The sequence below is a fragment of the Podarcis filfolensis genome (assembly GCF_964270895.1).
Source record: "Podarcis filfolensis genome assembly, chromosome: 10".
In the NCBI taxonomy this organism is placed as follows: Eukaryota; Metazoa; Chordata; class Lepidosauria; order Squamata; family Lacertidae; genus Podarcis; species Podarcis filfolensis.
This window is the reverse complement of record NC_139612.1, coordinates 6,798,232-6,822,145: the sequence shown is the minus strand read 5'-3', so window position 1 is coordinate 6,822,145 and position 23,914 is coordinate 6,798,232. Positions and strand designations below refer to the sequence as shown.

The 23,914-nt window shown below is 45.1% G+C and overlaps 1 protein-coding gene across 2 annotated transcripts in view; it reads right to left on the bottom strand.

The window, feature by feature from the left end:
• The window catches only part of LHFPL3 (LHFPL tetraspan subfamily member 3), a gene marked incomplete at its 5' end in the record, with an annotated part of 238,720 nt that extends 217,108 nt beyond the window's left edge, over positions 1 to 21,612 (bottom strand). For both annotated transcript variants that reach the window (XM_083575367.1, XM_083575366.1), the window contains one exon: positions 21,126 to 21,612. In XM_083575367.1, the coding sequence (XP_083431493.1) occupies positions 21,126 to 21,612 (487 nt within the window). The remainder of the gene's footprint in view (positions 1 to 21,125) is intronic.
• Between the last annotated feature and the right edge of the window lie 2,302 nt (positions 21,613 to 23,914).

Sequence of the window (23,914 nt, the reverse complement as noted above, 5' to 3'; positions counted from 1 at the left end):
GGCTTGCCAATCAGAAGGTCGGCAGTTCGAATCCCCGTGATGGGGTGAGCTCCCGTTGCTCGGTCCCTGCTCCTGCCAACCTAGCAGTTCGAAAGCACGTCAAAGTGCAAGTAGATAAATAGGTGGGAAGGTAAACGGCGTTTCCGGGCGCTGCTCTGGTTTGCCAGAAGCGGCTTAGTCCTGCTGGCCACATGACCCGGCTCCCTCGGCCAATAAAGTGAGATGAGCGCAGCAACCCCAGTTAGTCATGACTGGACCTAATGGTCAAGGGTCCCTTTACCTTTACTCTCATTTTGACTTAAGAAAATCACCATTTTATAGTTCAAATCAGGAAAAATAAATACAGTAAATGGACAAAAATACAAAGATTCACAAAATGTTTAGGGGTATGTGTACCCCTGCACCCCCCCCCAGAAAAAGCACTGCTCTTGGGTTGCATCCTATTTACAACTTCTTCCGCCATGTCACACTTCTCCCTTGGACCTCAAGATGAGAGGACTATCTTCAGCTATCCTCTGACAGAATGAAGGAGCAAGTGTGGCAGTCTTGTTCTTCTCGTTCTTCTAGTTAATTAAACTAGAACTAGATTTTTTCTATCCAAGTTACAGGTTTCCTACAATAAACAACTTTATTATTTTCTAACCTACAATCATCTCTCTGTGTGTGATTAGAACAGGTAAAGTCTACTGTCTAACCAGGATCCACTAGAGACAAATGCTGTTCACTCTACATATGAAAGGGTTTCAACAGGTATTTGGACCCTGTTATCTCTGGGACGCGGGTGGCGCTGTGGGTTAAACCACAGAGCCTAGGACTTGCTGATCAGATGGTCGGCGGTTTGAATCCCCATGACGGGGTGAGCTCCTGTTGCTCGGTCCCAGCTCCTGCCAACCTAGCAGTTCAAAAGCACGTCAAAGTGCAAGTAGATAAATAGGTACCGCTCCAGCGGGAAGGTAAACAGTGTTTCCGTGCGCTGCTCTGATTCTCCAGAAGTGGCTTAGTCATGCTGGCCACATGACCTGGAAGCTGTACGCCAGCTCCCCGGCCAATAAAGCGAGATGAGCGCCACAACCCCAGAGTCAGTCACGACTGGACCTCTATCTAGATAAGGAACTATTATTTTTGTTTGATGTTTACTAAAATGTTGACAGCTTGTAATGCCACCCCCACTCTTCCATCCTCATTCTTCCAACTGCCAAAAACAGAATAAGGGTGGAAGAACCACTCTTCAGAAATTATTTTTTTGTATAAAGAAAATCTCATTTTCACTTTTGAGAAAAGCAGAGAGGATAGTTATGATTAGGGAGGGATTAACACTTGTAGCTTAGCTGAAATTATATGATTTTAAGAGTTCGACTGCAGCTAAGCTTAGAGAGCACAGACCAACCTAAAGGATCCCCCCCCCCCGATATGAACACAAATGCCATTTTTCAAAGGGCTAAGTCAGGTCTTCACCTCACTGCCACACCCAGGGACAGGTTTTATAATTGTTCAGACCAGAGAGTAAGCCTGCCCTGGAAGTTTTTGTAGGCCTGAGGCATAACACACACTCTGGTCTAATGTGGCTTCTCCAGCTGCCCTTTGCAGCTGTTCCTCCTCTGGACTGAGCTGACTGGTGGTGCACGGACTAAACCCCAGCTCAAAAACTCTCAGATCAAAAGACTCGTTATGAGCTTGCACCCTAATTCGGAACAGCTTTGCACCATAACATCTTGGCAAGGAAATACAAAATCACAGCCTCCCTCCTCAAAGTGCATTTTGATGTGCAAGCGTATGAATTCTGTATAGCTCCTCTGAGCGCACAAGCACAGGGACTCTTCATTAGCCTTGCCAGGCATTTGAAGGTGACCCAGGCTCCAGTTCTTGGGGCATCAGTAGTCTAAGTTCCTTTGTTGCAGCTGTTCCTTTGTTGGAAAGAGGCATCCCAATATAATGCAAAATACCACCAGGCTGCGGCTTTTTCCAGGCAAGGAAGGGGATGAAAATGGGCTCTAAGCCTCCACAGGTCTCTTCTAAGAGTGCCCAGGATGACCTCAACTGCCTGACGCCAACCCAACTTATTCTGCCATTCACTGTATCTTGTAGCAGCAACATTGGACAGAGTTAGACAGACAGCACTGCTCCTTCCCCTGTGCCTGTATTAGTGCAAGTAAGACGCTGGGAAGCAAGTCACAAAACAAAGCAAACTGCAGCAAAGAAAAGCAAGAGCAAGCTTTGCACATCGGTGTGCACTGTATTTTACCCAGAAATTGCTTCCCACAAACTCAGGAGCTGGTTTAAAAGTGGGTGAGAGATGAAGGTGCATCAATAAAACTGCTGGCACATTTGCAAAGCTGAGCAGGGTCCAGCTTGGTTGCAAATTGAATGGGGGACTGTATGTTGAGATTCCTGCATTGATTCTACGATGTCAGCTCTTCTCAAAAGAGGCTTTTTCAGGTTTTTGAAGTATTATAAAAATCTGCAAAACCTGTGCACATCACCTATGGCCACCAGCCCTGCTTCAATTATCCATATCTATTCTTAGTCCACACAGAAGCTGGAGCAGCTTGCCAATGACCCCAATGGTTACTTGCTTCTTCTCTGGGCTCCTCATTCCCCCCCCCCCACCAAATACCTACAGGCTGGGTGCAACCGAGTAAGGCATGCCTAAACCAACAGAGATTGAGTGCATAACGGTGTTAAATTAAGCAGTGTGCTATTGGAGGACGGGTGCCGGAGCCAACGACTGGCTCCAGCAGCCTGGAAGCCTTGCCCTGCCTGACTAAATTAAGATCTGGGCAAACTAATGGCTTGCATATTAAGAGTGCACAAAGGATCAGTTATACACGACAGCAAACACAGTTCTTATCCCAAGACTTGCTTGCAGAAACATTTTTATTCCAAGCCGTCCTGTGCCCAGCACGCACCAGATTCTTAATATTCAGCTTTACTAGGAAATACATTGGGAGGATCACTCTGCCTCTCTACTCTCCAGAGTCCCAGTTTAATGGAAACTGAAAACCTGAAACATACAAGGAGATTAATTTTCTTCTGACATATGGGAGCAGCCGAAGCTTGTCACTTAAGCTGCAGCTTGCTATCAGTTCCCTTATGATATTTCAATGTGCCATGAGATTGTCTGCGAGAGTATTAAGGATACCCATAAGATACACAATTAGAGGTAAATGGGAGTAAATAGCATCATTCAGAATTTGAGATGGCCTGCCAGTTTGACGGAGCAAACACCAGACTGCACTGTCTGTCTCTGTCTTATTGTATGGTGTTTGCAAATCGTATCTTCCCTGCTAGGCATCTTGTAGTAGTGGACCCTAAGAAAGATAAAAGAAGTTGAAGCAGGGACTGGATACCACCTGCTGAGGATGCCCTAGCTCTGGAGCATGGAAGCAGAAGATTGGATTCAGTGGCCTACAAGGCCCCCATTCAAGAAACTCTAAGACTCAGTTTCTTGCATCGCAAGGCATGATGTTAAAAGTCTGGGGTGTAATACTCCAAAACACATACCGGTAGATACAGTTACCCTTGATCAGAGCTTTAGCTATGGGAGGACTAGCCAGGTTTTTTGTCCCAGGTAGAGCCTCCCGAGGGGTGCCATTGAGGCTCCCAGCATCTCTCTGTGTGTATGCAAATGCTTGGGTGAGGTGCCAAACTGCATCTTTGACCTAGGTGAAATAAAGTAGAGTTTCGCCCCTGCCTAAATTATCCAACAAACATCCTTTCTATCAGCTCCTTCCCAGAGGGTGTACTCCCTAATTCTCTGAGGCCAATACAATGAGCTAAAGTCTATGCTCCCTCTGCTGGCCAGATGCAGCACTATTTGCCTATGTCCCGTTGATGTGAATGGTTTGGGAATGAGCAGAGACATGACATCCTCTTTGGCGATCATTCGTAGCTGAGTAAGTTTGTCTTCCATGAACATAGTCTTAACAGTGTGTCCATAAGTGACTGTGGAGGTCTGTTCTGGATCCACACATCCTTCCACAGTGGGGACATAGGTTTGCGGATGGGAACATGACTAGTATACGTCCCATTACTCCTAGGAAATTTATTCTGTGTGTGCATGATAAGGAGGAAGAATGGAAGGCACTGTGTAGTATATGCAGATATATCAATTATGGTTGATCACAAATCAATCCATCTATGGACAGCTATTACAAACCACCAATTTACTATGCAAGGGAAGCAACAGCCGGGGGAGGGGAGAGGTTTTTTGCTTTTCTGCAACCAGCTCGCACTTCCACCTCTCTCTGCCACCTTGCTGTGTTCAGGACTGTGACCTTGCCTATTAAGCTGGTTTTAATTACAACATCTGAAAGAGCACGATCCCACCTTCCTCCAGAGCCAAGACTTCCATCCAACATCTGTGAGAGACGCAGGTCTTATCAAGGAGTCAGTAGGGATGCCAGGTTTCTTTTCTGGCAGAGCTCTTGGCTTTAACGGCTTGCATGTCAGGCAAAAGATAAACAAGCCTCACATTCTGCACATCCCTGCATCACCACAATGGGGAAGAGGCACCTGTTGAATTTCCAGTCACCGTGCAGCTGCTAAAGGCACAGGTGTCCTTCCAGCAGGAGAACGGCAAACCTAGTGGCTAGGAAAGGAGAACAGAACTGAAGGGTGGTGGGAATTTTAAAGTGAGAATTTGTCCCTTTACAGTGGTATCTCGGGTTACAGACACTTCAGGTTACAGAGGCTTCAGGTTACAGACTCCGCTAACCCAGAAATAGTACCTCAGGTAAAGAACTTTGCTTCAGGATGAGAACAGAAATCGTGCGGCGGCGGCGCAAGGCCCCATTAGCTAAAGTGGTACCTCAGGTTAAGAACAGTTTCAGGTTAAGAACGGACCTCCGGAACGAATTAAGTTCTTAACCTGAGGTACCACTGTACTTCCTAAAATCATACAACAGAGGTGTGGAGCCTCTTTCCGTCCAGGGGCCGCATTCTCTCATGTGGAACCGTCCAGGGGCCACATGCCATAGGCAGAAATGGGTGCATCAATGGATATGACTCTTACCCTTCGACAGCAGACCACACTCTCTTCATGTGTTTCTATGCACACACCTATGTCTGCATCCAGGACACAATCCAGCCAGCGTTCGAAATAAGCCAGGCGCCAGGCGCGTTTTGCACCTGGCTATCGACCACTTGTGACCAAGAGAAGATACTTGGGCGCCAGGATGATGCCTGACATCTCCACCATCCGGAGATGCATGCCTGGGGATCATTAGATCAGTACTGTTTCCACACTAGTACCCCATCCTGTAGAATTCTATCCGTTCTATTTTATCTGCGCAATCAGGATGGATTTCAGGAACCAAATTGCTTTTTCTGTGCAGCCTGAGCAGGAGCAGTCGCCATTAAGGAAAAGGGGTTGGAATAGGCCAGATGTTTAACTGAGAATCAATCACAGTCAGTCCATCGTTTGAAAAACAAGGCTTTAGAGCCATCTTGCCCCCAAAATGGCAACTAGACATGGAGATAGAGACAGCTGCATTTGGCCCCTGAGGTTCCACATCCCTAGAATATCATGTTGTATCTCTGTATCCAGAGGGAATAGAGAACAGGGACATTGAAAAACAACAAGACTTCTTCACATTTTCCTACACAGCTTGAACTACTGTACTGACCTTTCCCCAGCCTGGTTCTCTGTAGAGCACCTTGGATAACTGAGGAAACACAGATGAACTTACGGATGTCTTCAACAGAAGAAATGCACCCTCTCTTTGAATGGGCCCCAAGAACACTGTCCGGGCTTCAGCTACATACACTGCCCCAAAGGCCCCACCACGAATGGTACGGAAATCGACATCAGAGCAATTCAAACACAGGGCAGAGAAGGGCACCGTGTGCTGTTGCTCAGTAGCACTGAATGTAAATGAGGCTTGTGGCACATCGCAGGATAAGCTGCAGCCCTGGCAGCTTCCAGCACTCAAACTGGCATGACAGGAATTAAAACCCTAATCACAGTTCCCTCGTGGCCAGCTAAATGAGAGAGATGTGGCCTTCGGCTTTTGCCATTTAGGACTTAATGCCTCTTGCATCTGTCATGCTGGGGACTCTGTCCTCCATGCCCAAGTTTCTAAACACCACTTTTTTCATTTTGTTCTTATTAAGCCTTAAAATTTTCTGTGCCCCTTTTAAAGGCTGGTGGGGTTGAGCTCGTATTATGACACAACGCGCACTCCACGCAAATAAGAAAGGGCCTTCAAGAGTGAGTACAATTTTACTCCTAGATTAGCGGCAATGCCATGACTGAAACATGACAGATGTCAAAACAGAACCGATTCCCTCATTAATGCAGAGTCAAAAACCATACAGAATATGTTGTCTCGAATAACAATCCAATGTAGTGATAGATCTGTGCCATTACTTGTCATACTGCAGATGGCTGCACATAATGTTGAACAAGGATAAAATATGTTTCATTTTCGTTTCTGAATTCCGCTCGCTGTAATTACAGAAGGTTTATCTATTCCACTGATTACTTCGAAATAAAGCAACATGACCGCTGCTCTTCAGAAGAGTTGGTACAGAAATATATGCAGACTTACGTTCAGAAAGTCTATTGGGAGTAAAAACTCAAGGATGTAAACAAATCAAGTTGCCTGTATATGAATCCTCTTCCCTTCCATGCTCTATGGCAGAGATGGCCAACACGGCGCTCTCTAGAAATTGCTGGACTACAACTCCCATCAGCCCAAGCTGGCATGGTCAGTGATGCCATGTTGGGAGTGGCAGTCCAGCTGCATTTGAAGAGCACCATGCTAGCTACCCTTGATGTATGGATTGCAGCCAGCTGATTTCTACTCAGCATAGACCCACTGAAACTAATGGACCTCAATTTAGTTGCATCCCTCAGGTTTAATGGGTCTACTCGGAGGATGACTCTTGCTGGATACAATCCCATATCTATAAAACTAAAAATGCAAATTAGACTGGAAGACTATGCACCCAATTTGATGCTTTGCAGCACCACCTTTCTTCTGCTCTGGGAGGCAAGTCTCATGCCCTGTGCCAGGGAACCAGCCTCAATCAAATTCTAGTATTGGAGAAAACGCAAATGGTTTTTGTTCTTGGATCAATGAGAAATCCAACAAAGTGTGCTGTGGAAAGTTAAGGTCTCCCATCGACCCTGCACCCAGTCCTAAGGGCCACCCAAGTAGGGCCTTTTCAGCTCTGGCCCCGGCCTGGTGGAACGCCCTACCACAGGAGATCAGGGCCTTGCGGTATTTGACATCTTTCCGCAGGGCCTGCAAGATGGAGCTGTTCTGCCTGGCACTTGGGTTGGACTCAAGTCTACCCCCCCACCCCATTTATAACATTTATTTATTTATGGAACCCCTTATATGGGATTTTGTATATAAATTTCCCCTCGGCTCTTTTTGCTGGCCCATGTAGGACCAGCATGGATAGTTGGCCTCGGTGAATATTTGACATTTTCTCCCCTTATGGCTTTGATCTATGGACTACCACTAAAACGAGGCTGCATTTTAAGCTGCATTTTAAATTGTATTCTAATTTATATTTCAGTCAATTGTTTGTTTGTTTAATGTTTTTACTGTATTTATATTCGGTGTTAGCCGCCCTGAGCCCAGTCCTGGCCAGGGAGGGCGGGGTATAAATAAAATATTATTATTATTATTATTATTATTATTATTATTATTATTAGTTGTTGTTGTTGTTGTCTTGGGCAACCTGGTACCCTCCAGATGTTTTGGACTACAACTCCCAGCAGCCCCGGGCAACATGCTGGGAATTGTAGCTCAAAACATCTGGAGGGCATCAGATAGGCAAACACTAAACTACAGTCTGTTTCTCCTCCACTCAGCCCTTTTAGCAGCACTTCTCACTTCCCTGCCTGCTTGCCCCTACAGCTACAGCAAGGAGTAGGTTTGCCTTATTATTTCCATAAGGATAGTCAACACAGTTTGATGAGTAAAGAATAAAGCCTGCCTCAAAAGCATCAAATGCTGCCAGGAAGGGTACCTACTTAACTCTCTCTCCACCTGACTCTCTGTTCTGAACTGCCCCAAGTAGCTCCTGTTACTCATACCACCCTTCTGGCAACCATAAGCTGTGAATCCCTGCAGAACAAAGCTACTATCTCTAGCCAATTCAATTCTTAGCCATTACTATAGGTTTAAATTTCATGGATTCATCCAACACAAACTGCTCTAATGATCAGTGTTGCCCTGTATAAATATGACAGGGTACAGAAAATGACAGTTCTGTGGTACGCAGGAAAATTAAAAAGTGCAATGAGGGGGACAAACAAGGAACACAAAGTCAAGGACATGTGGAACCAGAATTGGCCTCCATAGTCACTTACGGACTCCCGGTTTAGACCGTGTTCATGGAAGACAATCTTACTTGGCTATAAGTGATCGTCAAAGAAGAATAAGAAAGTCAACATTAGTATAGTAATGCAAAGTTTGTTTTATTATTATCCTACAATGAAAGTTAGAACTGGATTCCACTACCTAAAGCCAATAACAGCATAAAAATGTAAACTAAACATCATATGGAAAACCCAGCAAAGCATCTACCTATAATCAGCGCTCAACAACCACAACAACACACTCTGTAGCATCAGTTTGCAAGTGATGGATCATAAGCCAAAAGAAAGTGGGTCTCCAACAGCTCTGCCATTGCTGTTTACCCGCAGAGAGAGCCGGGTGGGAGAAAGAGGGAGAAAGGAGGAATGCAAGTTGTGGAGAAATGCTTGCCAAATGTGGTAAAAGCAATCAGAATTGGGCTCCATGTTCCAGCAGATGGGGTTCAAAGAAGTGCCATGGGTAGGTTTGTAGGCTACTGACCTACGTTATTAGCACCAATGCAGCTAGCTAATCCACGCCTTTGCCCAATCAGCCTCCACAAGGGCCATCATCTCCACCACCAACTAACTCTTCTCTGGAATCTGAACTGGCATGAACACTCCTAGTTAATTCTTTTCTCTTTTACCTTCCCCCCACTCAGTACCCAAGCTTAAAATGGGAATTCATCGCAAAGCCTGTGACTGACAGAACAGCCTTTCACTTCAACCATAGCTCCATTTACTTAGAAGCCAGCACTTTTTATTTCAGCAACGCTTCCCTCCCAGGAAGAATGATCAGAATTGCAGCCTTCAGGTGACAGTGCAGATACATAACATGACTGAAACTTACATATAAAACTATACTTAATTCTTGATAGCTTTACATCAGACACTGTACAATTGGTTCCCACTCTGTGATTGTTCTTGGAACTGAAGCTATATTAGTCTAGTGATTGAATTATAATGGAAGACTATGTCTGAAATAATATTATAGTTTTAGAATTCATGCTCCCTCTACAATTTTCTGCAGAGAACAGTTACTGCTAAGAATTTATTTTTTTTATTTATTTTAGTACCTGGCTAGGCTCTCCACAGCATGTAAAAATGTGGGTGTACTGGCAACAAACTATTCAAGTTATTTTACTGACTCTGCATTTTATTACAGCACACACGACTGGAGCATCTATTCTTTCCCACCATACTGTGCATAGTTATATCCCAATTTGACTACATAGTCCCAAATATTATATACCAAATGAACATCGCATCTATTGTTAACTGGCTGGGCAGAATGGGTTGCATAACAGCAGCTTTACAATGCCACCATAAAAGAAGGATATGTTGGTATATTATAGTAACAATAATTCATGCATTTATGCAAAGAATAGGAAGTTCAGTTTATAAGGAACAAAAGAGAGATGTATAATGCATATCAGTACTACTATTTTATGTTAAGCCTATTTAAAAATGATGAGGTTGCCACTGTAATATGTGCCACCACCGAAATCACTTTCAAAGTTAGGTGTGTTGCTCTATCAGTTGTTAGAATTATGGGTTTCCTTGATAAAGGATCTGCACCGTTAAAAGCTTTAAAAAGAAAAAGGCAACAGCAGTTTTCTCCATAACGGTTAACTCAACGCTGGGAAAAGCTGTACTTATTGAATTTATCACACCACTATTAATGGCAGAGAACCCGTTGAGAGGGGGGAAAGGGTGGTAACAAGGCTTACAGATGTTTCACACTACAGAAACACACCACCACACCACATCTAAGCAATGGCACAGCGTGGGGGGTGCAAGGGGGGGCTGGCCGCACCGGGCGCAACATCTGGGGGGGGGGCCGCTCGCACTCGCAGCTCTCTGCCCCTACCTGGCTCACTCAGGGTTAGGGGGCGCAAATTACTTGCCTTGCCCCGGGTGCTGACAACCCACGCTACGCCACTGCATCTAAGAGGTACTATAGTTAGGAAATAGGGAGTTTCAGTGGTTTGTATATTTCTTCTCCATTCTACTTCCCCCCCTGTTCTTTTGGTAGTTTGATTTCACCCCATTTAGCATTGGCCTGGTTAATGCCAACCAGCAAGGCCTTAAAAATGGGGAATCCAAAATTTGAGATTGGTTTCTTTCTTTAAAAAAAAAAGATATTTATTGAAGTTTTACAAAAACATAAATTTAAAAAGGTTATATAAAAAGAAAGAAATACAAAAAAAAACATAGAAAAATACATAAAATAGAAAAAAGAAGAATAAAAACAAATCCATTTTTTGTAACCCTAACTCATTATCTTATTTCCTTGGCCTCCTCACACCTCCCCTTTTTGTATCCCCATTTAAATAATCAAATCAGCAAATCCTTACCCTCTTTCGTTTATCTTAACTCTGTATCTTAACATATTATAACTCTATATTTTCATCCATTATCAATTCAATTTTGCATACTCTTGTTAACTTTGTTGCTAATGCCACTTATTTTCAATCCAACATCATTTTAACATTCATTAATTTTACAGTGTTTCTGCAGATAGTCTTTAAATTTCTTCCAGTCTTCTTCCACCAGCTCTTCTCCCTGGTCTCGGATTCTGCCAGTCATTTCCGCTAATTCCATATAGTCCATCACCTTCATCTGCCACTCTTCCAGGGTGGGTAACTCTTGTGTCTTCCAATACTTTGCTATAAGTATTCTTGTTGCTGTTGTGGCGTACATAAAGAAAGTTCTATCCTTCTTTGGCACCAATTGGCCGACTACGCCCAGGAGAAAGGCCTCTGGTTTCTTCAGGAAGGTATATTTAAATACCTTTTTCATTTCATTATAGATCATCTCCCAGAAAGCCTTAATTTGAGATGGGTTTCCAAGCCCTGGTTATAGGGCAAGGTTGCTGCAGGAGTTGCCCACCAAGGCCAAAGCGAGGGAGGGCAGCTGCAGCCCAGCACCAGCGGAGGAGGACAGGACAGAGGGGGAAGAAAGAACTGAGAGCGGTGGAGGGGGCCCTTTCCCCATCCTCTGGACCCCCTGGGAAAATTGACATACCTGCTGTACCTGGAACTGGGTGAGAAGAGAGCAGCTAAATGGGACACAGCTGTGGGCAGCCTAAGGAAGTATCATGTACCCTGGGCTTTCCCATAAAAAGCAAGTCTAGTGTGAGAGACTAGGGTGTTTCTAGAACTTTTCTTGTTGTGAGACTTTTGTGGGTGAGCTGAGCGTTTGTTTGGACCCCAGGTGGAAACCCAGAGGCAGAGGGAGAGGGTGTGCCAGAAGGAATTAGTATCGATTCATATATTAGTTCCTTTGTATTAATGTAACATTTTTAGATGCAACTATTTTATTGTTGCTGCTGTTTCCTCCAGACCACACCTGGAATCCTGTGTCCAGTTCTGGGCACCACAATTTAACAAGCAGGAATGTGTGCAGAGGAAACCAACCAAGATAATCAAGGGTTTGGAAACCAAGCCTTACAAGAAACGCTTGAAGGAGCTGGGTATGATTAGCCTGGAAAAGAGGAGACTGATAATAATAATAAATTTTATTTATACCCCGCCCTCCCAGGCCAGAGCCAGTGAAATTACAGTAAAAACATAATAGGGGAAAAAACCAGGTTAAAATGCAATTCAAAATGCAGCCTCATTTTAAAAGTAGCCGATAGATCAAAAGCATAAGGGGAGGGAAACATAAGGGTCAGACTGAGTCCAAACCAAAGGCCTGGTGGAACAGCTCTGTCTTGCAGGCCCTGCGGAAAGATGTCAAGTCCCGCAGGGTCCTAGTCTCTTGTGACAGAGCATTCCACCAAGTCGGGGCCACTACTGAAAAGGCCCTGGCCCTAGTTGAGACCAATCTAACCATCTTAAGACTTGGGACCTCCAAAATGTTGTCATTTGTGGACCTTAAGGTCCTCTGTGGGGCATACCAGGAGAGGTGGTCCCGTAGGTATGTGGGTCCTAGGCCGCATAGGGCTTTAAATGTCAAAACCAGACCTTAAACCTGACCCTGTACTCCACCGGGAGCCAGTGCAGCTAGTATAGCACTGGATGAATGTGATAGCCATCTCCAAATATATTAAGGGCTGTCACATGGAGGACGGAGCATGCTTGTTTTCTCCTGCTCTGGAGGGAGGACTCGAACCAACGGCTTCAAGTTACAAGAAAGGAGATTCTGACTAAACGTTCGGAAAAAACCTTCTGACAGTAAGAGCTATTCAGCAGTAGAACAGACTCTCATGAGAGGTGCTGGACTCTCCTTCCTGGAGGTTTTTAAGCAGAGGTTGGATGGTCATCTGTCCTGGATGCTTTAGCTGCAATTCCTGCATCGCAGAGGGTTAGACTAGATGACTCTTGGGTCCCTTCCACCTCTAAGATTCTATGATTCTAAGTTATCTGTTGCTGCTTCTGTTTGCTGAATGACACTGAGAGATATTTTGAATACAGTCAATCCTCGTTTTGCATGGGGGTTCCGTTCCGGACCTCCTGGCCCATAGCAGCCGAGTATGTATAAGCCCATTCTGCCCCTCCATGACATTCTGGAACTACTTCCGGATTTGGAGCACAACTGTGTATCATTTAAATGCGTCTACATCAGGAGTTGCCTGTATAGTAAACAGTGTAGAAGTTAAACAATCAATCAATCAAACAATCAATCCTAGCTGGCACCAATATAGAAGTAATTCTGTGCTGTGGTTAAAACAAACCATGAAAGAGAGTATCAAATTCCTGCTGGAGATGGAGCGGAGAAACCCAGAATGCACTTCCTAAATGGGAAGAGAATGTTATGGCTGCTACACCAGACCAGAAAAACCATAAGAGCCCATGTGAGGTAATGACAGCTATATGATCACAATCATGAATATCCCTGTTGGATTCCAAGGGAGAAAGGTCAAGCAGCGGCCTCCACACCAGGTGGCAAAGATGTATTCTAGATTAGCCATACATCCGCATTAGTGTACAGTGACTGTTCCCATTCTATATGCAAAAACCATTAATCTACTACGCTTATTTATAAATAAGTGAATAATTCATCTATCAAGAGCAAATCATAAAAAATATAGCTTCTAAAAGCAAATAAAACAATTAATGAAATTCTTGTTGTGGAATATCAATGGATTCAAGGGATGCTTTCTGGCAGGCTTTGTTTGCTCCCCCTCTAGATTTATTCTTGTCAGGGAGACATCAGTGTAACGTAAGAGGTAATTGAGCAATTGAGGCATTTACATTACTGGTTAAAATAAGAGTTGTTAGTTACCATTAGCAATTTCAAACCATTTTCAGTAGCTCATATATATGAGGTAACACTGATCTGGCATGGTAGAGAATTTGTTCAGCAGGTGAACCAAGACATAGGCTGGAAGAGGGGCCTACACACACCTGGCTTTAGATACATGCTACACAGGTTCAGTGCTGACATAGCATTCTTGATCAAATAATTATGGCTTGAGGACACTATGATGATGGTGATGATGATGATGGTAATGATTATGATATTTACCATATATCGCGCCTTTTCCCCAGTCTGAACTTCCCTCCTTATACTCAGACACTCCCTATCGACCCTCTTTCCCTCCTGTGTACAAATTCTCTCATTCCATCCTTTGCTGCAAAGAATAAGGGGATCCCTCTGATATCCTGATCCTAAGTTGCTTATCTTTGTTGACAAACAACAAAACTACATTGTGGGAGTAACTGGCTCTCTTAAAAGAGGGAGTGCAATACTGGTTTTCCGTTAAGGCCAGGGAGTATTAAAGTTTGGGCACTACGATGTTTACCTATGCCAGGGTACGATGAGCCTGGTCTGTGGCTAATCCTCTCCAGGTTTCATCCTTGTGGCTGCATAAGGGCTGGGCATAGTTATAAGGCTGGCACCTATGCCCTTCATCTCTTCATGGTCCTGCCAGTAATGCATGGCTTGTCGTACAGCTAAGTGGGTAGATCTGTGCCAGCCCCATTTCTAAACATGAGGCACGGCAGCACAACACATGCAGCAATTACTTCTCACATTCCTTTGGGGTTTTTAGGCTACTGTTCCTGTATTCTCCTTTTCAAGGAGACTGGGGGCATGAAGGGATGGGCCATTGTGAGTCTAGGGCAGTTTTTCCAGCAGCACAAGCGCAGGGTGTTGTTGAAAGACAGAGCCACAAGCCATGTTGCTGCATTCTGCACTAGCTGAAGTTCCTGCCCTCAATCTTATAATCTGAAAAGGACACACCATCAAAGGAAAAGGGAGGAAGGGAGGAAGAAAAGAAAGAAAGAAAGAAAGAGCGAGCAAAGGCACTATTTCTTACTTCCATGTTTGACTACCTCCCAAATGTCAAAACACCTTCTCAAATGTGGCTTCAAGGCAGCTGGATGCTGAGCTCACAGGATGGGGCCTCACCCTTCTTGGGCCTAGCAGAAATCTGCTTGTGTCAAATAAGTCTCATCGTGGAGGCATCAGAGGACACCTAGAACAGAAGGACCTTGCCATAGAAAAAAGCTCAGATTTAAAAAGAGCCCTGGCAACACATCAGGCTTCCAGGAGGAAAGATGGCGGACTAAACGTCTATTGCCAACACTCTGTTGACAGAGACAATTATGTGGCGATTAATGATAGCCAAGACATAAATCTTGGTTAACACACACACACACACACAGAGAGAGAGAGACAGACAGACAGACAGACAGACAGACTTGAGAGCAGATAGTTCTGCTGCTTCTCCTCAACAGGATGATTGGTTCCAACAGCCTTTGCGGGGGCAGAGGCCCAGCAGGTGGGGGAAAGTAGCAGAGAGTAAAGGTAATTGTAAATGGCCACTCACCTGACTGCCTGCCACTGCTTTCCTTCCTCCTAACCAACAGCTGTACACTCAAACCTAGACCTTCTCCACTGTCTGTATTTGCAGATGAAAACTTAAAAGAGCCATTAGCAAATCGCACCTCAGCAAGTCAAGATGATTACAACTGCCTCTTTAACTCCATTATTTGCAAAACAGTTTCCATAGCAGCCTAACACCGGAGTAATTATGCTGCTCTGAAAGAGAAAGGCAAACCTTGCAGAGAGACGTGGTAACTATGCAATACTTGGTGTCGTTTATGAACAAGCAACCCAAAACCCCCTGAGACCTTTAAGTTCTCAGTTTGGCTTACCCTGTCCACTTTAAAGTGTGTTAAGGCAGTAATTAGTGTCCCGTGGGCTTAATCTATCCTGACAAATGAAGGGCTTTCCAGCTTTAGCTAAGCACTTATGCTTAGCCAAATGCTGAAGACAGGGGGAAGCGAACAAACTTTCATGGCTGTACCTTCCTACTTTTCCTGCTGTCTCCCTCTTGCTGCCAAAACCAGTCTTGGTCAGCTACAACTACACCAGGGGTAGTCAACATGGTGCTGTCAGGCGACAGCTCCCATTATCTCTAACCACTGACCATGCTGGTTGGGGCTTGTGGGAGCTGTAGCCCATCAACACCTGGAGGGCACTATGTGGTCTACCCTTGGACTACACCAGTACTGTCAAGAGGAAGACAAAATACTTGTCCCATCATTACCCATGTTTTGCTATCAAGTGGCCCGTTAGATAGTCATTGTCGGCTGCAGTTATGCAGGCCATGGCTTTACAACAGGACTAGTCTGCTAAAGCACATCAGTTCCTAGAAAAGCACCATCATCTTATTTCTGAAAAGGGAGAAGCTGTTGTTTGCCAAAAAAGCAATCTTCTGTGACTCAATTTAGCTGACCAGAGGAGTCCAGGCATGAAGCCACTGTTTTAAAAGCCTAGAAAAAACAGGTCCATTGAGCATAACTTGCTTTATCAAAAGGATGCCAAAACAAGAGAGGAGGAGACCATCCAAAACTGGCCAACAGGTTTTCCAAAAAGAGACATCATGTCATTTCCATTTCAGTTTAAGCACTGATTTTCCCCATGAAAATAACCACCTGCTTCAGAAACTTTACTGTGGCAACATTTCACTTAAATTTCAGTCATCACTCTTTGCCAACTGTACACTTGAATTTTCCCCAGCAATCCAATACATTAAAACAAAGCCAAGCTGTAATTAGTTTTCCTGGGTAGAAGGAATGGAGTCAGCAATAAAGATGACAAACCTGTGTTTTGCCAAGAGACAGAATCCATAATTTCCCTCTCTGGGATTTAATCTAGCAGCCTTGAATTAACACTTTAGAAAGCTGTATTAGAAACCTTCTTTGAGATTATACATTGCTTTAATTTTCTCTGGGAGCGTAATAGCCAAGGATTTAGCTGCTTCATCTGAGTAGAAATCTAAGAAACATAGTCTAGGGTCCATGGTGGGGAACACTGAGCCCAAGAGCCTAAACAGGCCCCCCCTAGGCCTTCCCATTTGGCCCATGAGTCTGTTTCAGCAAAGCCACAATGACCAAATAATATTACTCCTTTCCAGTGAAAGGGCAATCCCTTAAGAAAAACTGAAGGACTTCTGTAGAAGCAAAGCATACAGTTCCCCATTACTCTTTAAAAAACGAGTTTGCAAATTAATTTTCACGACATATATTATTCAAAAGGCATTAGTTAACATCAGTAGGCCCTTTTATAGTTATCTTGGGTGTACAGCATGTAGAGAAAGGACCTATATAAACTGCAAGGGCATTGAGTGCATTGAGAGAACCGTATTTTGAAAAAGCTGAACAGCCTGCAGGAAAAATTATTAGTGTTAATTATAAGGAACCGAAATCATTGTTTCCTTAACAATTTCAAAGCCATTAATTCCTCTTTCCTCCATCCCACATCTCTTTACCAAACACTTACAGGATAGCAGTAGTTTATGGGATATACTGTGTTTATTCAAGGGGTGGGTATAATTAACTTGCAACTAAAGTGAAGATGCTCCACAATAGGCTGCTCCCTGAGTTCCTGACAGGTAAACCAGTAAGACCACAATAATATGTACTCTTTAATAAAAAGTGAAGCAGTGCAGTGGTGTTTTTATTTTTAAAGCATTTAATTTCCGTCTGTCTCCACACACATGTCTATTCTGCAGCTCTGGAAACTTTAACCTTGTGGGGGGGGGGGAGTGCATACAAACTACCGTATGTATACAGAGGACTTTGGTGCAAATTCAAATGGAAAGTTTATAAATATTAAAATATTGTCAACTTTATTTAGAAAACAGCATTGCTCATTTGTACAGTCATAAAGTTAAGAGTAAAGTAAAGTTGGCTTCCTATGTATATTAATTATATGTACAGAACAACTGTGCCCTTTTACACAAAATCCATTTCTGCTATGTGAAAAGTAATCAGCACTAGACAATATGCAATAAAGAGGAAGACACGCTGTTTTAGTAAAATTAATTTGGAAAATTTAACCGTCAGCTTGCAATGTTAATTCACAACAGTGCTATTGAATTCACTGGCAGATTATAAGCATTATGTGGAAACAAATTATTAACATCTAATGATACTGTGACCACCTGAGAATGGCTTCAGTAAAGCCTTTCACAGACATATGTCTCTAATATAGCAATTCGCATTTATTTATTTATTTATTTATTTGCATCATGTTTTATATGCAGGGAGTGACTTGCAGAACCATTTGTATTACTTTAATCTGAAAAAGTCATTTATCAAATGTGATTCACACAAGTGAGGCACAAATCACCTTATATATTTAGCATTCAAAATGATACAATGGTACTAACGACCCAGTGGGCATTGATCAGAAGTGGAATTTAAGTTAAATCTAACACGTCTGCAAATCCAGAATATTCTTCCGCAAGCTGGACCACTTTATTGAAATCCATTCGTTTTTTTCATCAAACCCACTGCAGGACATTGAGGAATAAAGGAGGATATGCTCCTGCTTTAAGTATCAATTTGCAGTAAGCACTAATGGTAATATCAAGATACCTGTATCCTGGGAAACTTGCAAGTGCAAGAAACATTAATGTGTAGTAATCATTCACATGTTTCACAAATGCCACATTGCTATTACATGCCATACACAACAAATATAAATGCTCACTCAGTTCCACGAAGGACAAAAAAAACACCCAAAAATGAAAACATGAAATCCTTGTCCAGGTTACAAATTAAGGAAATGCAAAGACACACTAATTAGTACCCTTTCAGATCTTCCCAAAAAGTGAACAGCGAAACATAATAGGAAGCATTTTACAAATGCAAAATAAAAATATACTTATAATGTAATACCTAAGTTTACATAGCCAGCCCACAACATAAATTTTCTGGGAAGCTCACAAAAGAAATACAAACAGTACTAAATATACAGATTCACCTAGGTACATAATAGGCACGTGCTTTTTTAATCCTATAATTTAATCGCAATCCAATATGTAATGAACTAAATCTGACGTTTTGAATGGGATCAGACTTGAATGAGAAAGGTCAGGAGAGCAATAGTGCCTAGAAAATATACCAGAAGTCCATACAAAATCACAATCTCTGGCAGTAACCACCATTCAAATTAATTTCTGAACGACAACTACGCTTGCAGAGCACACATCTCTGTAGAAATCTCTACTACATGGCTAAATATAGCACCTGGGTGAAACTTCCAATAGGTAACTCAAGAGCATATTGTTTGCAGGCATTGCCCTCTGATTCCAACCACCTATAGCAAGAACATGCACCTTCAGAATCCCGAGAAGAATTCCTGCTTGGCTTTCACATAACTATATACCCCCCAAAAATTAATCACCCTTTTTTATTTGATTTAAAATAAAATAAAAAATCATTGCCCTGGGACCTCCATTCCTCCTTTCACTTTCCGGCAAAACACCTCTGTAAAAACCTCTGTCATTTGCTTATTTGTCTCCCCTCTTGAGGTTCAAATAACTGGCACTTGAACATAACCAAGTTATATGCATTGCACCATACCTTTCTTTTTTAAATAAATCCCAAACCTCTTAGGTGCTTTCCAAGGGCAGATTTATACTCCAGGTTACACATCTACACCACAATGTTAACCAATCAGATCCTTCCCCCGGAACATGTTTGAATGCTGTTAGCCACTGTGGGCATTTTTAAAATGGAAAGGCAGAGTATAAGTATAACAAATATATAAAACACTAGCCATGCCTGACCTGGCCACAAACTGATTCATACTGACAATATCCTCAATAACTAGACCCAGACCCTTCCTCATCAGCTATAAATGGATACCCTGTTGGAGGGTTTGTCTTGGTACTCTCAGCATTTTGCTTTATGTTTTAGAGGCTGAAGTGGTGCAGCATATCTGCGTCTCCCTTGCCCTCTTTTGTCACATTAGCTACACAGTTGTTTTTGCCACTTCAAAGCTAAGCCTTGGCCAGAAAGGTTGAACAAGAGTCAGTGTGACGTAGCAGTTGAGTTGCTGGACCTGGTTGCAGGCTCAGATTCTCAACTGGTCAGAAGCCTCACTGGGTGACCTCGGACCGGTCATCCCGTAACCTACCTCAAAGGGCTGTTGGGAGGATAACACAAGGAAGGAGGGAACAATGTATTTTTCCTTCCTTGCAGGGAGTAAATATATACAATACATACATAAAGAAAGGCTGGAGACAGTAAGGAATCTACTAATGTCATGGGCTTTGAACTGCCATCTCTTTGCTTTCCAAAGAGCCACTTAACAGCTCACCTGGAAGCTACAGATGTAGACTGCAATCCTATGCACACTTACCTGGTGCTATGCAGCATTGTGACTTGTTTAACAAATAAAACATCTATAGGATTGGGCTGCATGGCTCTTGGGGGGGAAACTACAGAGGCTTTCTCTCATTGTACTATCATACAGAGAAACCAAACCTTGCAAGAGAGACTCCCAACAGTCACAGCTGTCCCTCAACCAGACATGAATAACAAGACCTCACTCATGTTGAGAAGCAGAATTAATTTGTCATAGCAAGTGCCACAGAAAGCTATACCAGAAGCACCTCAAGAACAGAGCAACTTTGCCTGTCTGGTGGGATTTCTTTCAAGCATTCCCCAAGGTTCTCATTACCATTTCCTTGTGACCTTTCCTTAAGTACCAGCCTCTGCCAGAGGACAGATTTGTCACTGTGAGCTCAAACGTGGCTCTTGCAAGGTCTCATCCACTCAGTCCTTTGGAAAGGTGCACAGCAGCAGCCCTGTGTCTTTTCCCCACATGCAAGACACTAGTGCAGTACAAATTCCCCCAGAAAGAGAGGTGTATACGTAACCTGTCAGTCCACATTGTCATTGCTAGTGCTGGAGCTGCTGGTGTGGCATCTTCTCTCTTAGGGACGGTTTCAAACCCCAAGCAAGCATCCCTAATCTATGCAAGAGTTCTTTCCTGGATGACAACGTTTTCCGACACGTTGCTTTGAATGCAACACACCCACCCCTTTGCGGGTGCCCCAGGTTATCCCTCCGCATCTTTTAAGTGCCCCTAAGTTTATTTCTACTAACTATCCAGCCCTGCAGAGGAATTTAACCTGCAAAAGCCATCGCTTCCCTTGGAATACGGCTTTCTCCCCACCACCAGAGCGAAAAGGCTACCTAACACTTTTGCCACCCACAAAATGAAGAGCTTTCCATGCACACAGGTTTGCACCTTGCATCTCCAGATGCTGCCTTGCCCCTTGGGGTGCATGGGAGATGCTTGCTTATATCCCGCCAGCCTGGTTGGTCCAGCGGGGTGACAGTGGGACCAGCCCGGCAGGACTGGGGACATCATAATTCCAAGGCACTCGAAATGCACTCCTAAGGAAATGCACATTTCGAGGACCAGAGGAGGGGTAGGTTGCGGGGGGGGGGCGTGAGGCGATCGCGTGCAGGTTACCTAACTGGCCCACGGACGGGGCTGGGACGCGCGAGTTTCCTCCGCCCCCCCCCCCGGCCCGGTGCGCCCTTAACCCCTGACTCACCGGAGGTCAGCTGCATCCAGGCGCAGATCTTGTAGACGGTGGCCGTGTTGCAGAAGAAGAAGAGGATGAAGCAGACGATGCAGGAGATGATGAGCACCATGGAGAGCCCGATGAAGAAGGAGGCGGCTTTGAAGGCTCCCGAGGGCAGGCTGGAGAAGTCCGTGAAGCTGCCCTGGCACGTGAGTTCCCGGGAGAAGCCGCTGCCCGTGCAGAAGTGGAAGAGCCCGAAGTAGCCCGCCTGAGGCGTCTCCACGCCGTCGCCGATCCAGTAGGGCTGGAAGAAGCAGACCACGTTGACGATGGCGAAGCAGATGGTGAAGATGGCCCACAGCACCCCGATGGCGCGCGAGTTCCGCACGTAGTTGGTGTGGTACAGCTTGGCCGCCTCCTGGGGCGGCAGCAGAGCCCCGGCCGCCGAGCCCACGCCCGACGAGGCCGCCCCCGGAGCCGCCCCCGCCCCCGCCGCCCCCGCCGCCGCTCCGGGCATGGTGGCCGAGAAGAGCCCCTGGCAGACGCGCCCCGCCGCGTGCCGAAAGCGCCAGCCCCGCTTCACGCGCCCGGGCGCCGGGGCATCGCCAGCAAGGCTCCTCCTTCTCCCTCCGAGCCCGCGGGACCCGGCGAAGCGCCCCTGCTCGCTGCTGGCTGGCGCCGACCCGGGAGTCGAGGGAGCCAGCCGCCGCCGAGCTAGGGCTGGTGCTGCTGGTGCTGCTGCCGCCGCCGCGCGCGACAAGTGCACTGAACACTCCCCCTAGCGCAGCTCCGTCGCGGCGCCCGAGAGCCCGGCTTCCTCGCTGCTGCGCAGCCGCGCCCGGCGCCCGGGGGGGGGGGTGAAGCGGGCAGGCGCCCCTCACTCGCGGGGGGGGCGGGGGGGCTCCGTCTACCTCCCTCGTCTCCCTCTGTTGCGGGAGCAACAGGAGGACGGCACGTGTCGAGGGCCCAGTGAGAAAAGGGATATATTTAATATATGCGGGGGGGGGGGGCCGAGAGGATAGGTGAGTTTCAGCCTGTGTTTTTTTTTCCCCTCCTCCTTCAAATTTTTCCCTAATACATTTCGCACCGATAACATTTAATTTTGCACTTATAAAATTTACCCTGTGTGAGGCGCCAAATGCTCAACAGGCAATGCCTGCCTCTCTGTCATCACCACCATGGGGGACAGCTGCACCTGTTGAATCACTGGTAACAGAAGAGGGGGGGGACATGCTAAAACGGGGGGGGGGGCAGAAACCGGGTCCTTCTGAATGGCCCCAGGAGCAGTGGCGTAGCGTGGGGGGTGCAGGGGGGGCCAGCCGCACCGGGCGCAACATCTGGGGGTTAGGGCAAATCCACAGGTTAGGGGGCGCAAATCCACGGGTTAGGGGGCGCAAATCCATGGGTTAGGGGGCGCAAATTACTTGCCTTGCCCCGGGTGCTGACAACCCACGCTACGCCACTGCCTAGGAGCACAAAGTTCTAAAACGGCTGTCAAAACGCATTAAAACATTTGGTTGATTTACCACAGCAGGATATATATTTTTTAAAGGAAGCATCTTTGGATACCCGGACAAAATTTTTGCCCTTCCTGATGGCTGTGGGAATGCAATGATCTCATGGCACAGCGCAGAACTTTGGGGTTGGTGAGCACAAGTTGATAATCCCACAGGGAAGCCTGTGAGTGTGGTTTCAACCGACAACTGTAGCACAAAATGAAGCATTCAAGTGGTGCCAAGTGGTAATACCCCTCGGAGTGGTAATTGCCCAGGGGAAGAACCCTCTTCTGTCTAGCTGCTCTCCATAATTCAGAATTTGTGGAGACTCAAATTTAAGACAGGTTATCTGAAGGACAACCTACAGAACCTACACATGCTCTGAAATCAGTACAGATGTCATGCTCTTGAGAACCAGCAAGCTGGTGGGCACAAGAGACAGGACCTTTTCAGCCGTGGCCCCATCACTGTGGAAATCCTCCCATCAGATGCATGTCTGGCTCCCTCTCTGGTTGTCTTCAATCATGGGTTAAAGACTTGACTATTCCAAACTGCTTGGAATTAGGTCAGTGCTTAAGTGCTGCTGCTTTTAGCCGCAGTGCTGTGTTGGTTAGTTTAACGGCTTTAACTCTTTTAAACTGATTTTATGATTTTCACTGAAAACACCTTGAGAAGGCCTTTGGCCCAGAACGATAGTATAAAAATACCAAAATAAATACATAAGTAAAGTGAACCTAAGCACAGTGACAGATAAGGTCTCAGCCAAGCACACTTCCAGTGATGGTGACAGAGGCTTTTCTATGTATTTATGTTGATGCACACATAATATATTATGACATATGGCAGATACCCCAGTCTGGAAACGAATCAGAAGCCAGTGAAACCAATTCATTATGGAAGTCATGTGATCCAAATAATGAGCTGTGATCAACAATCTGGCTGCTGTATTCCGGGATAGTTTAAAGTTTCCAGACACTCTTCAAAGGCAGCCCCACACAAGAGAACATTGCAATCATTCGAAGTATGATGATGACTAAGGCATGTGTCATCATGGACAGATCAGCATTTTCCAGAAATGAAGACAGCTGACACACCAGCCTGTGCTGAGCAATGGTGCTCTGGGCTGCAGCTGCAACTGGAGCATCTATGCTCAAGGCAAGGTCCAGGAACACCACCAGGCAGGAAACCTGGATTCTTTTACGGGAGGGCTGCCCCATCCAAGAAAGCACAAATTTGTGCATCCCCATCTGTCTCTTACCAACCTCAGACACTGTTTCAAAAATGATAAAATGTGGCTGGGAGGTTTTACTCATTAAACTGGTG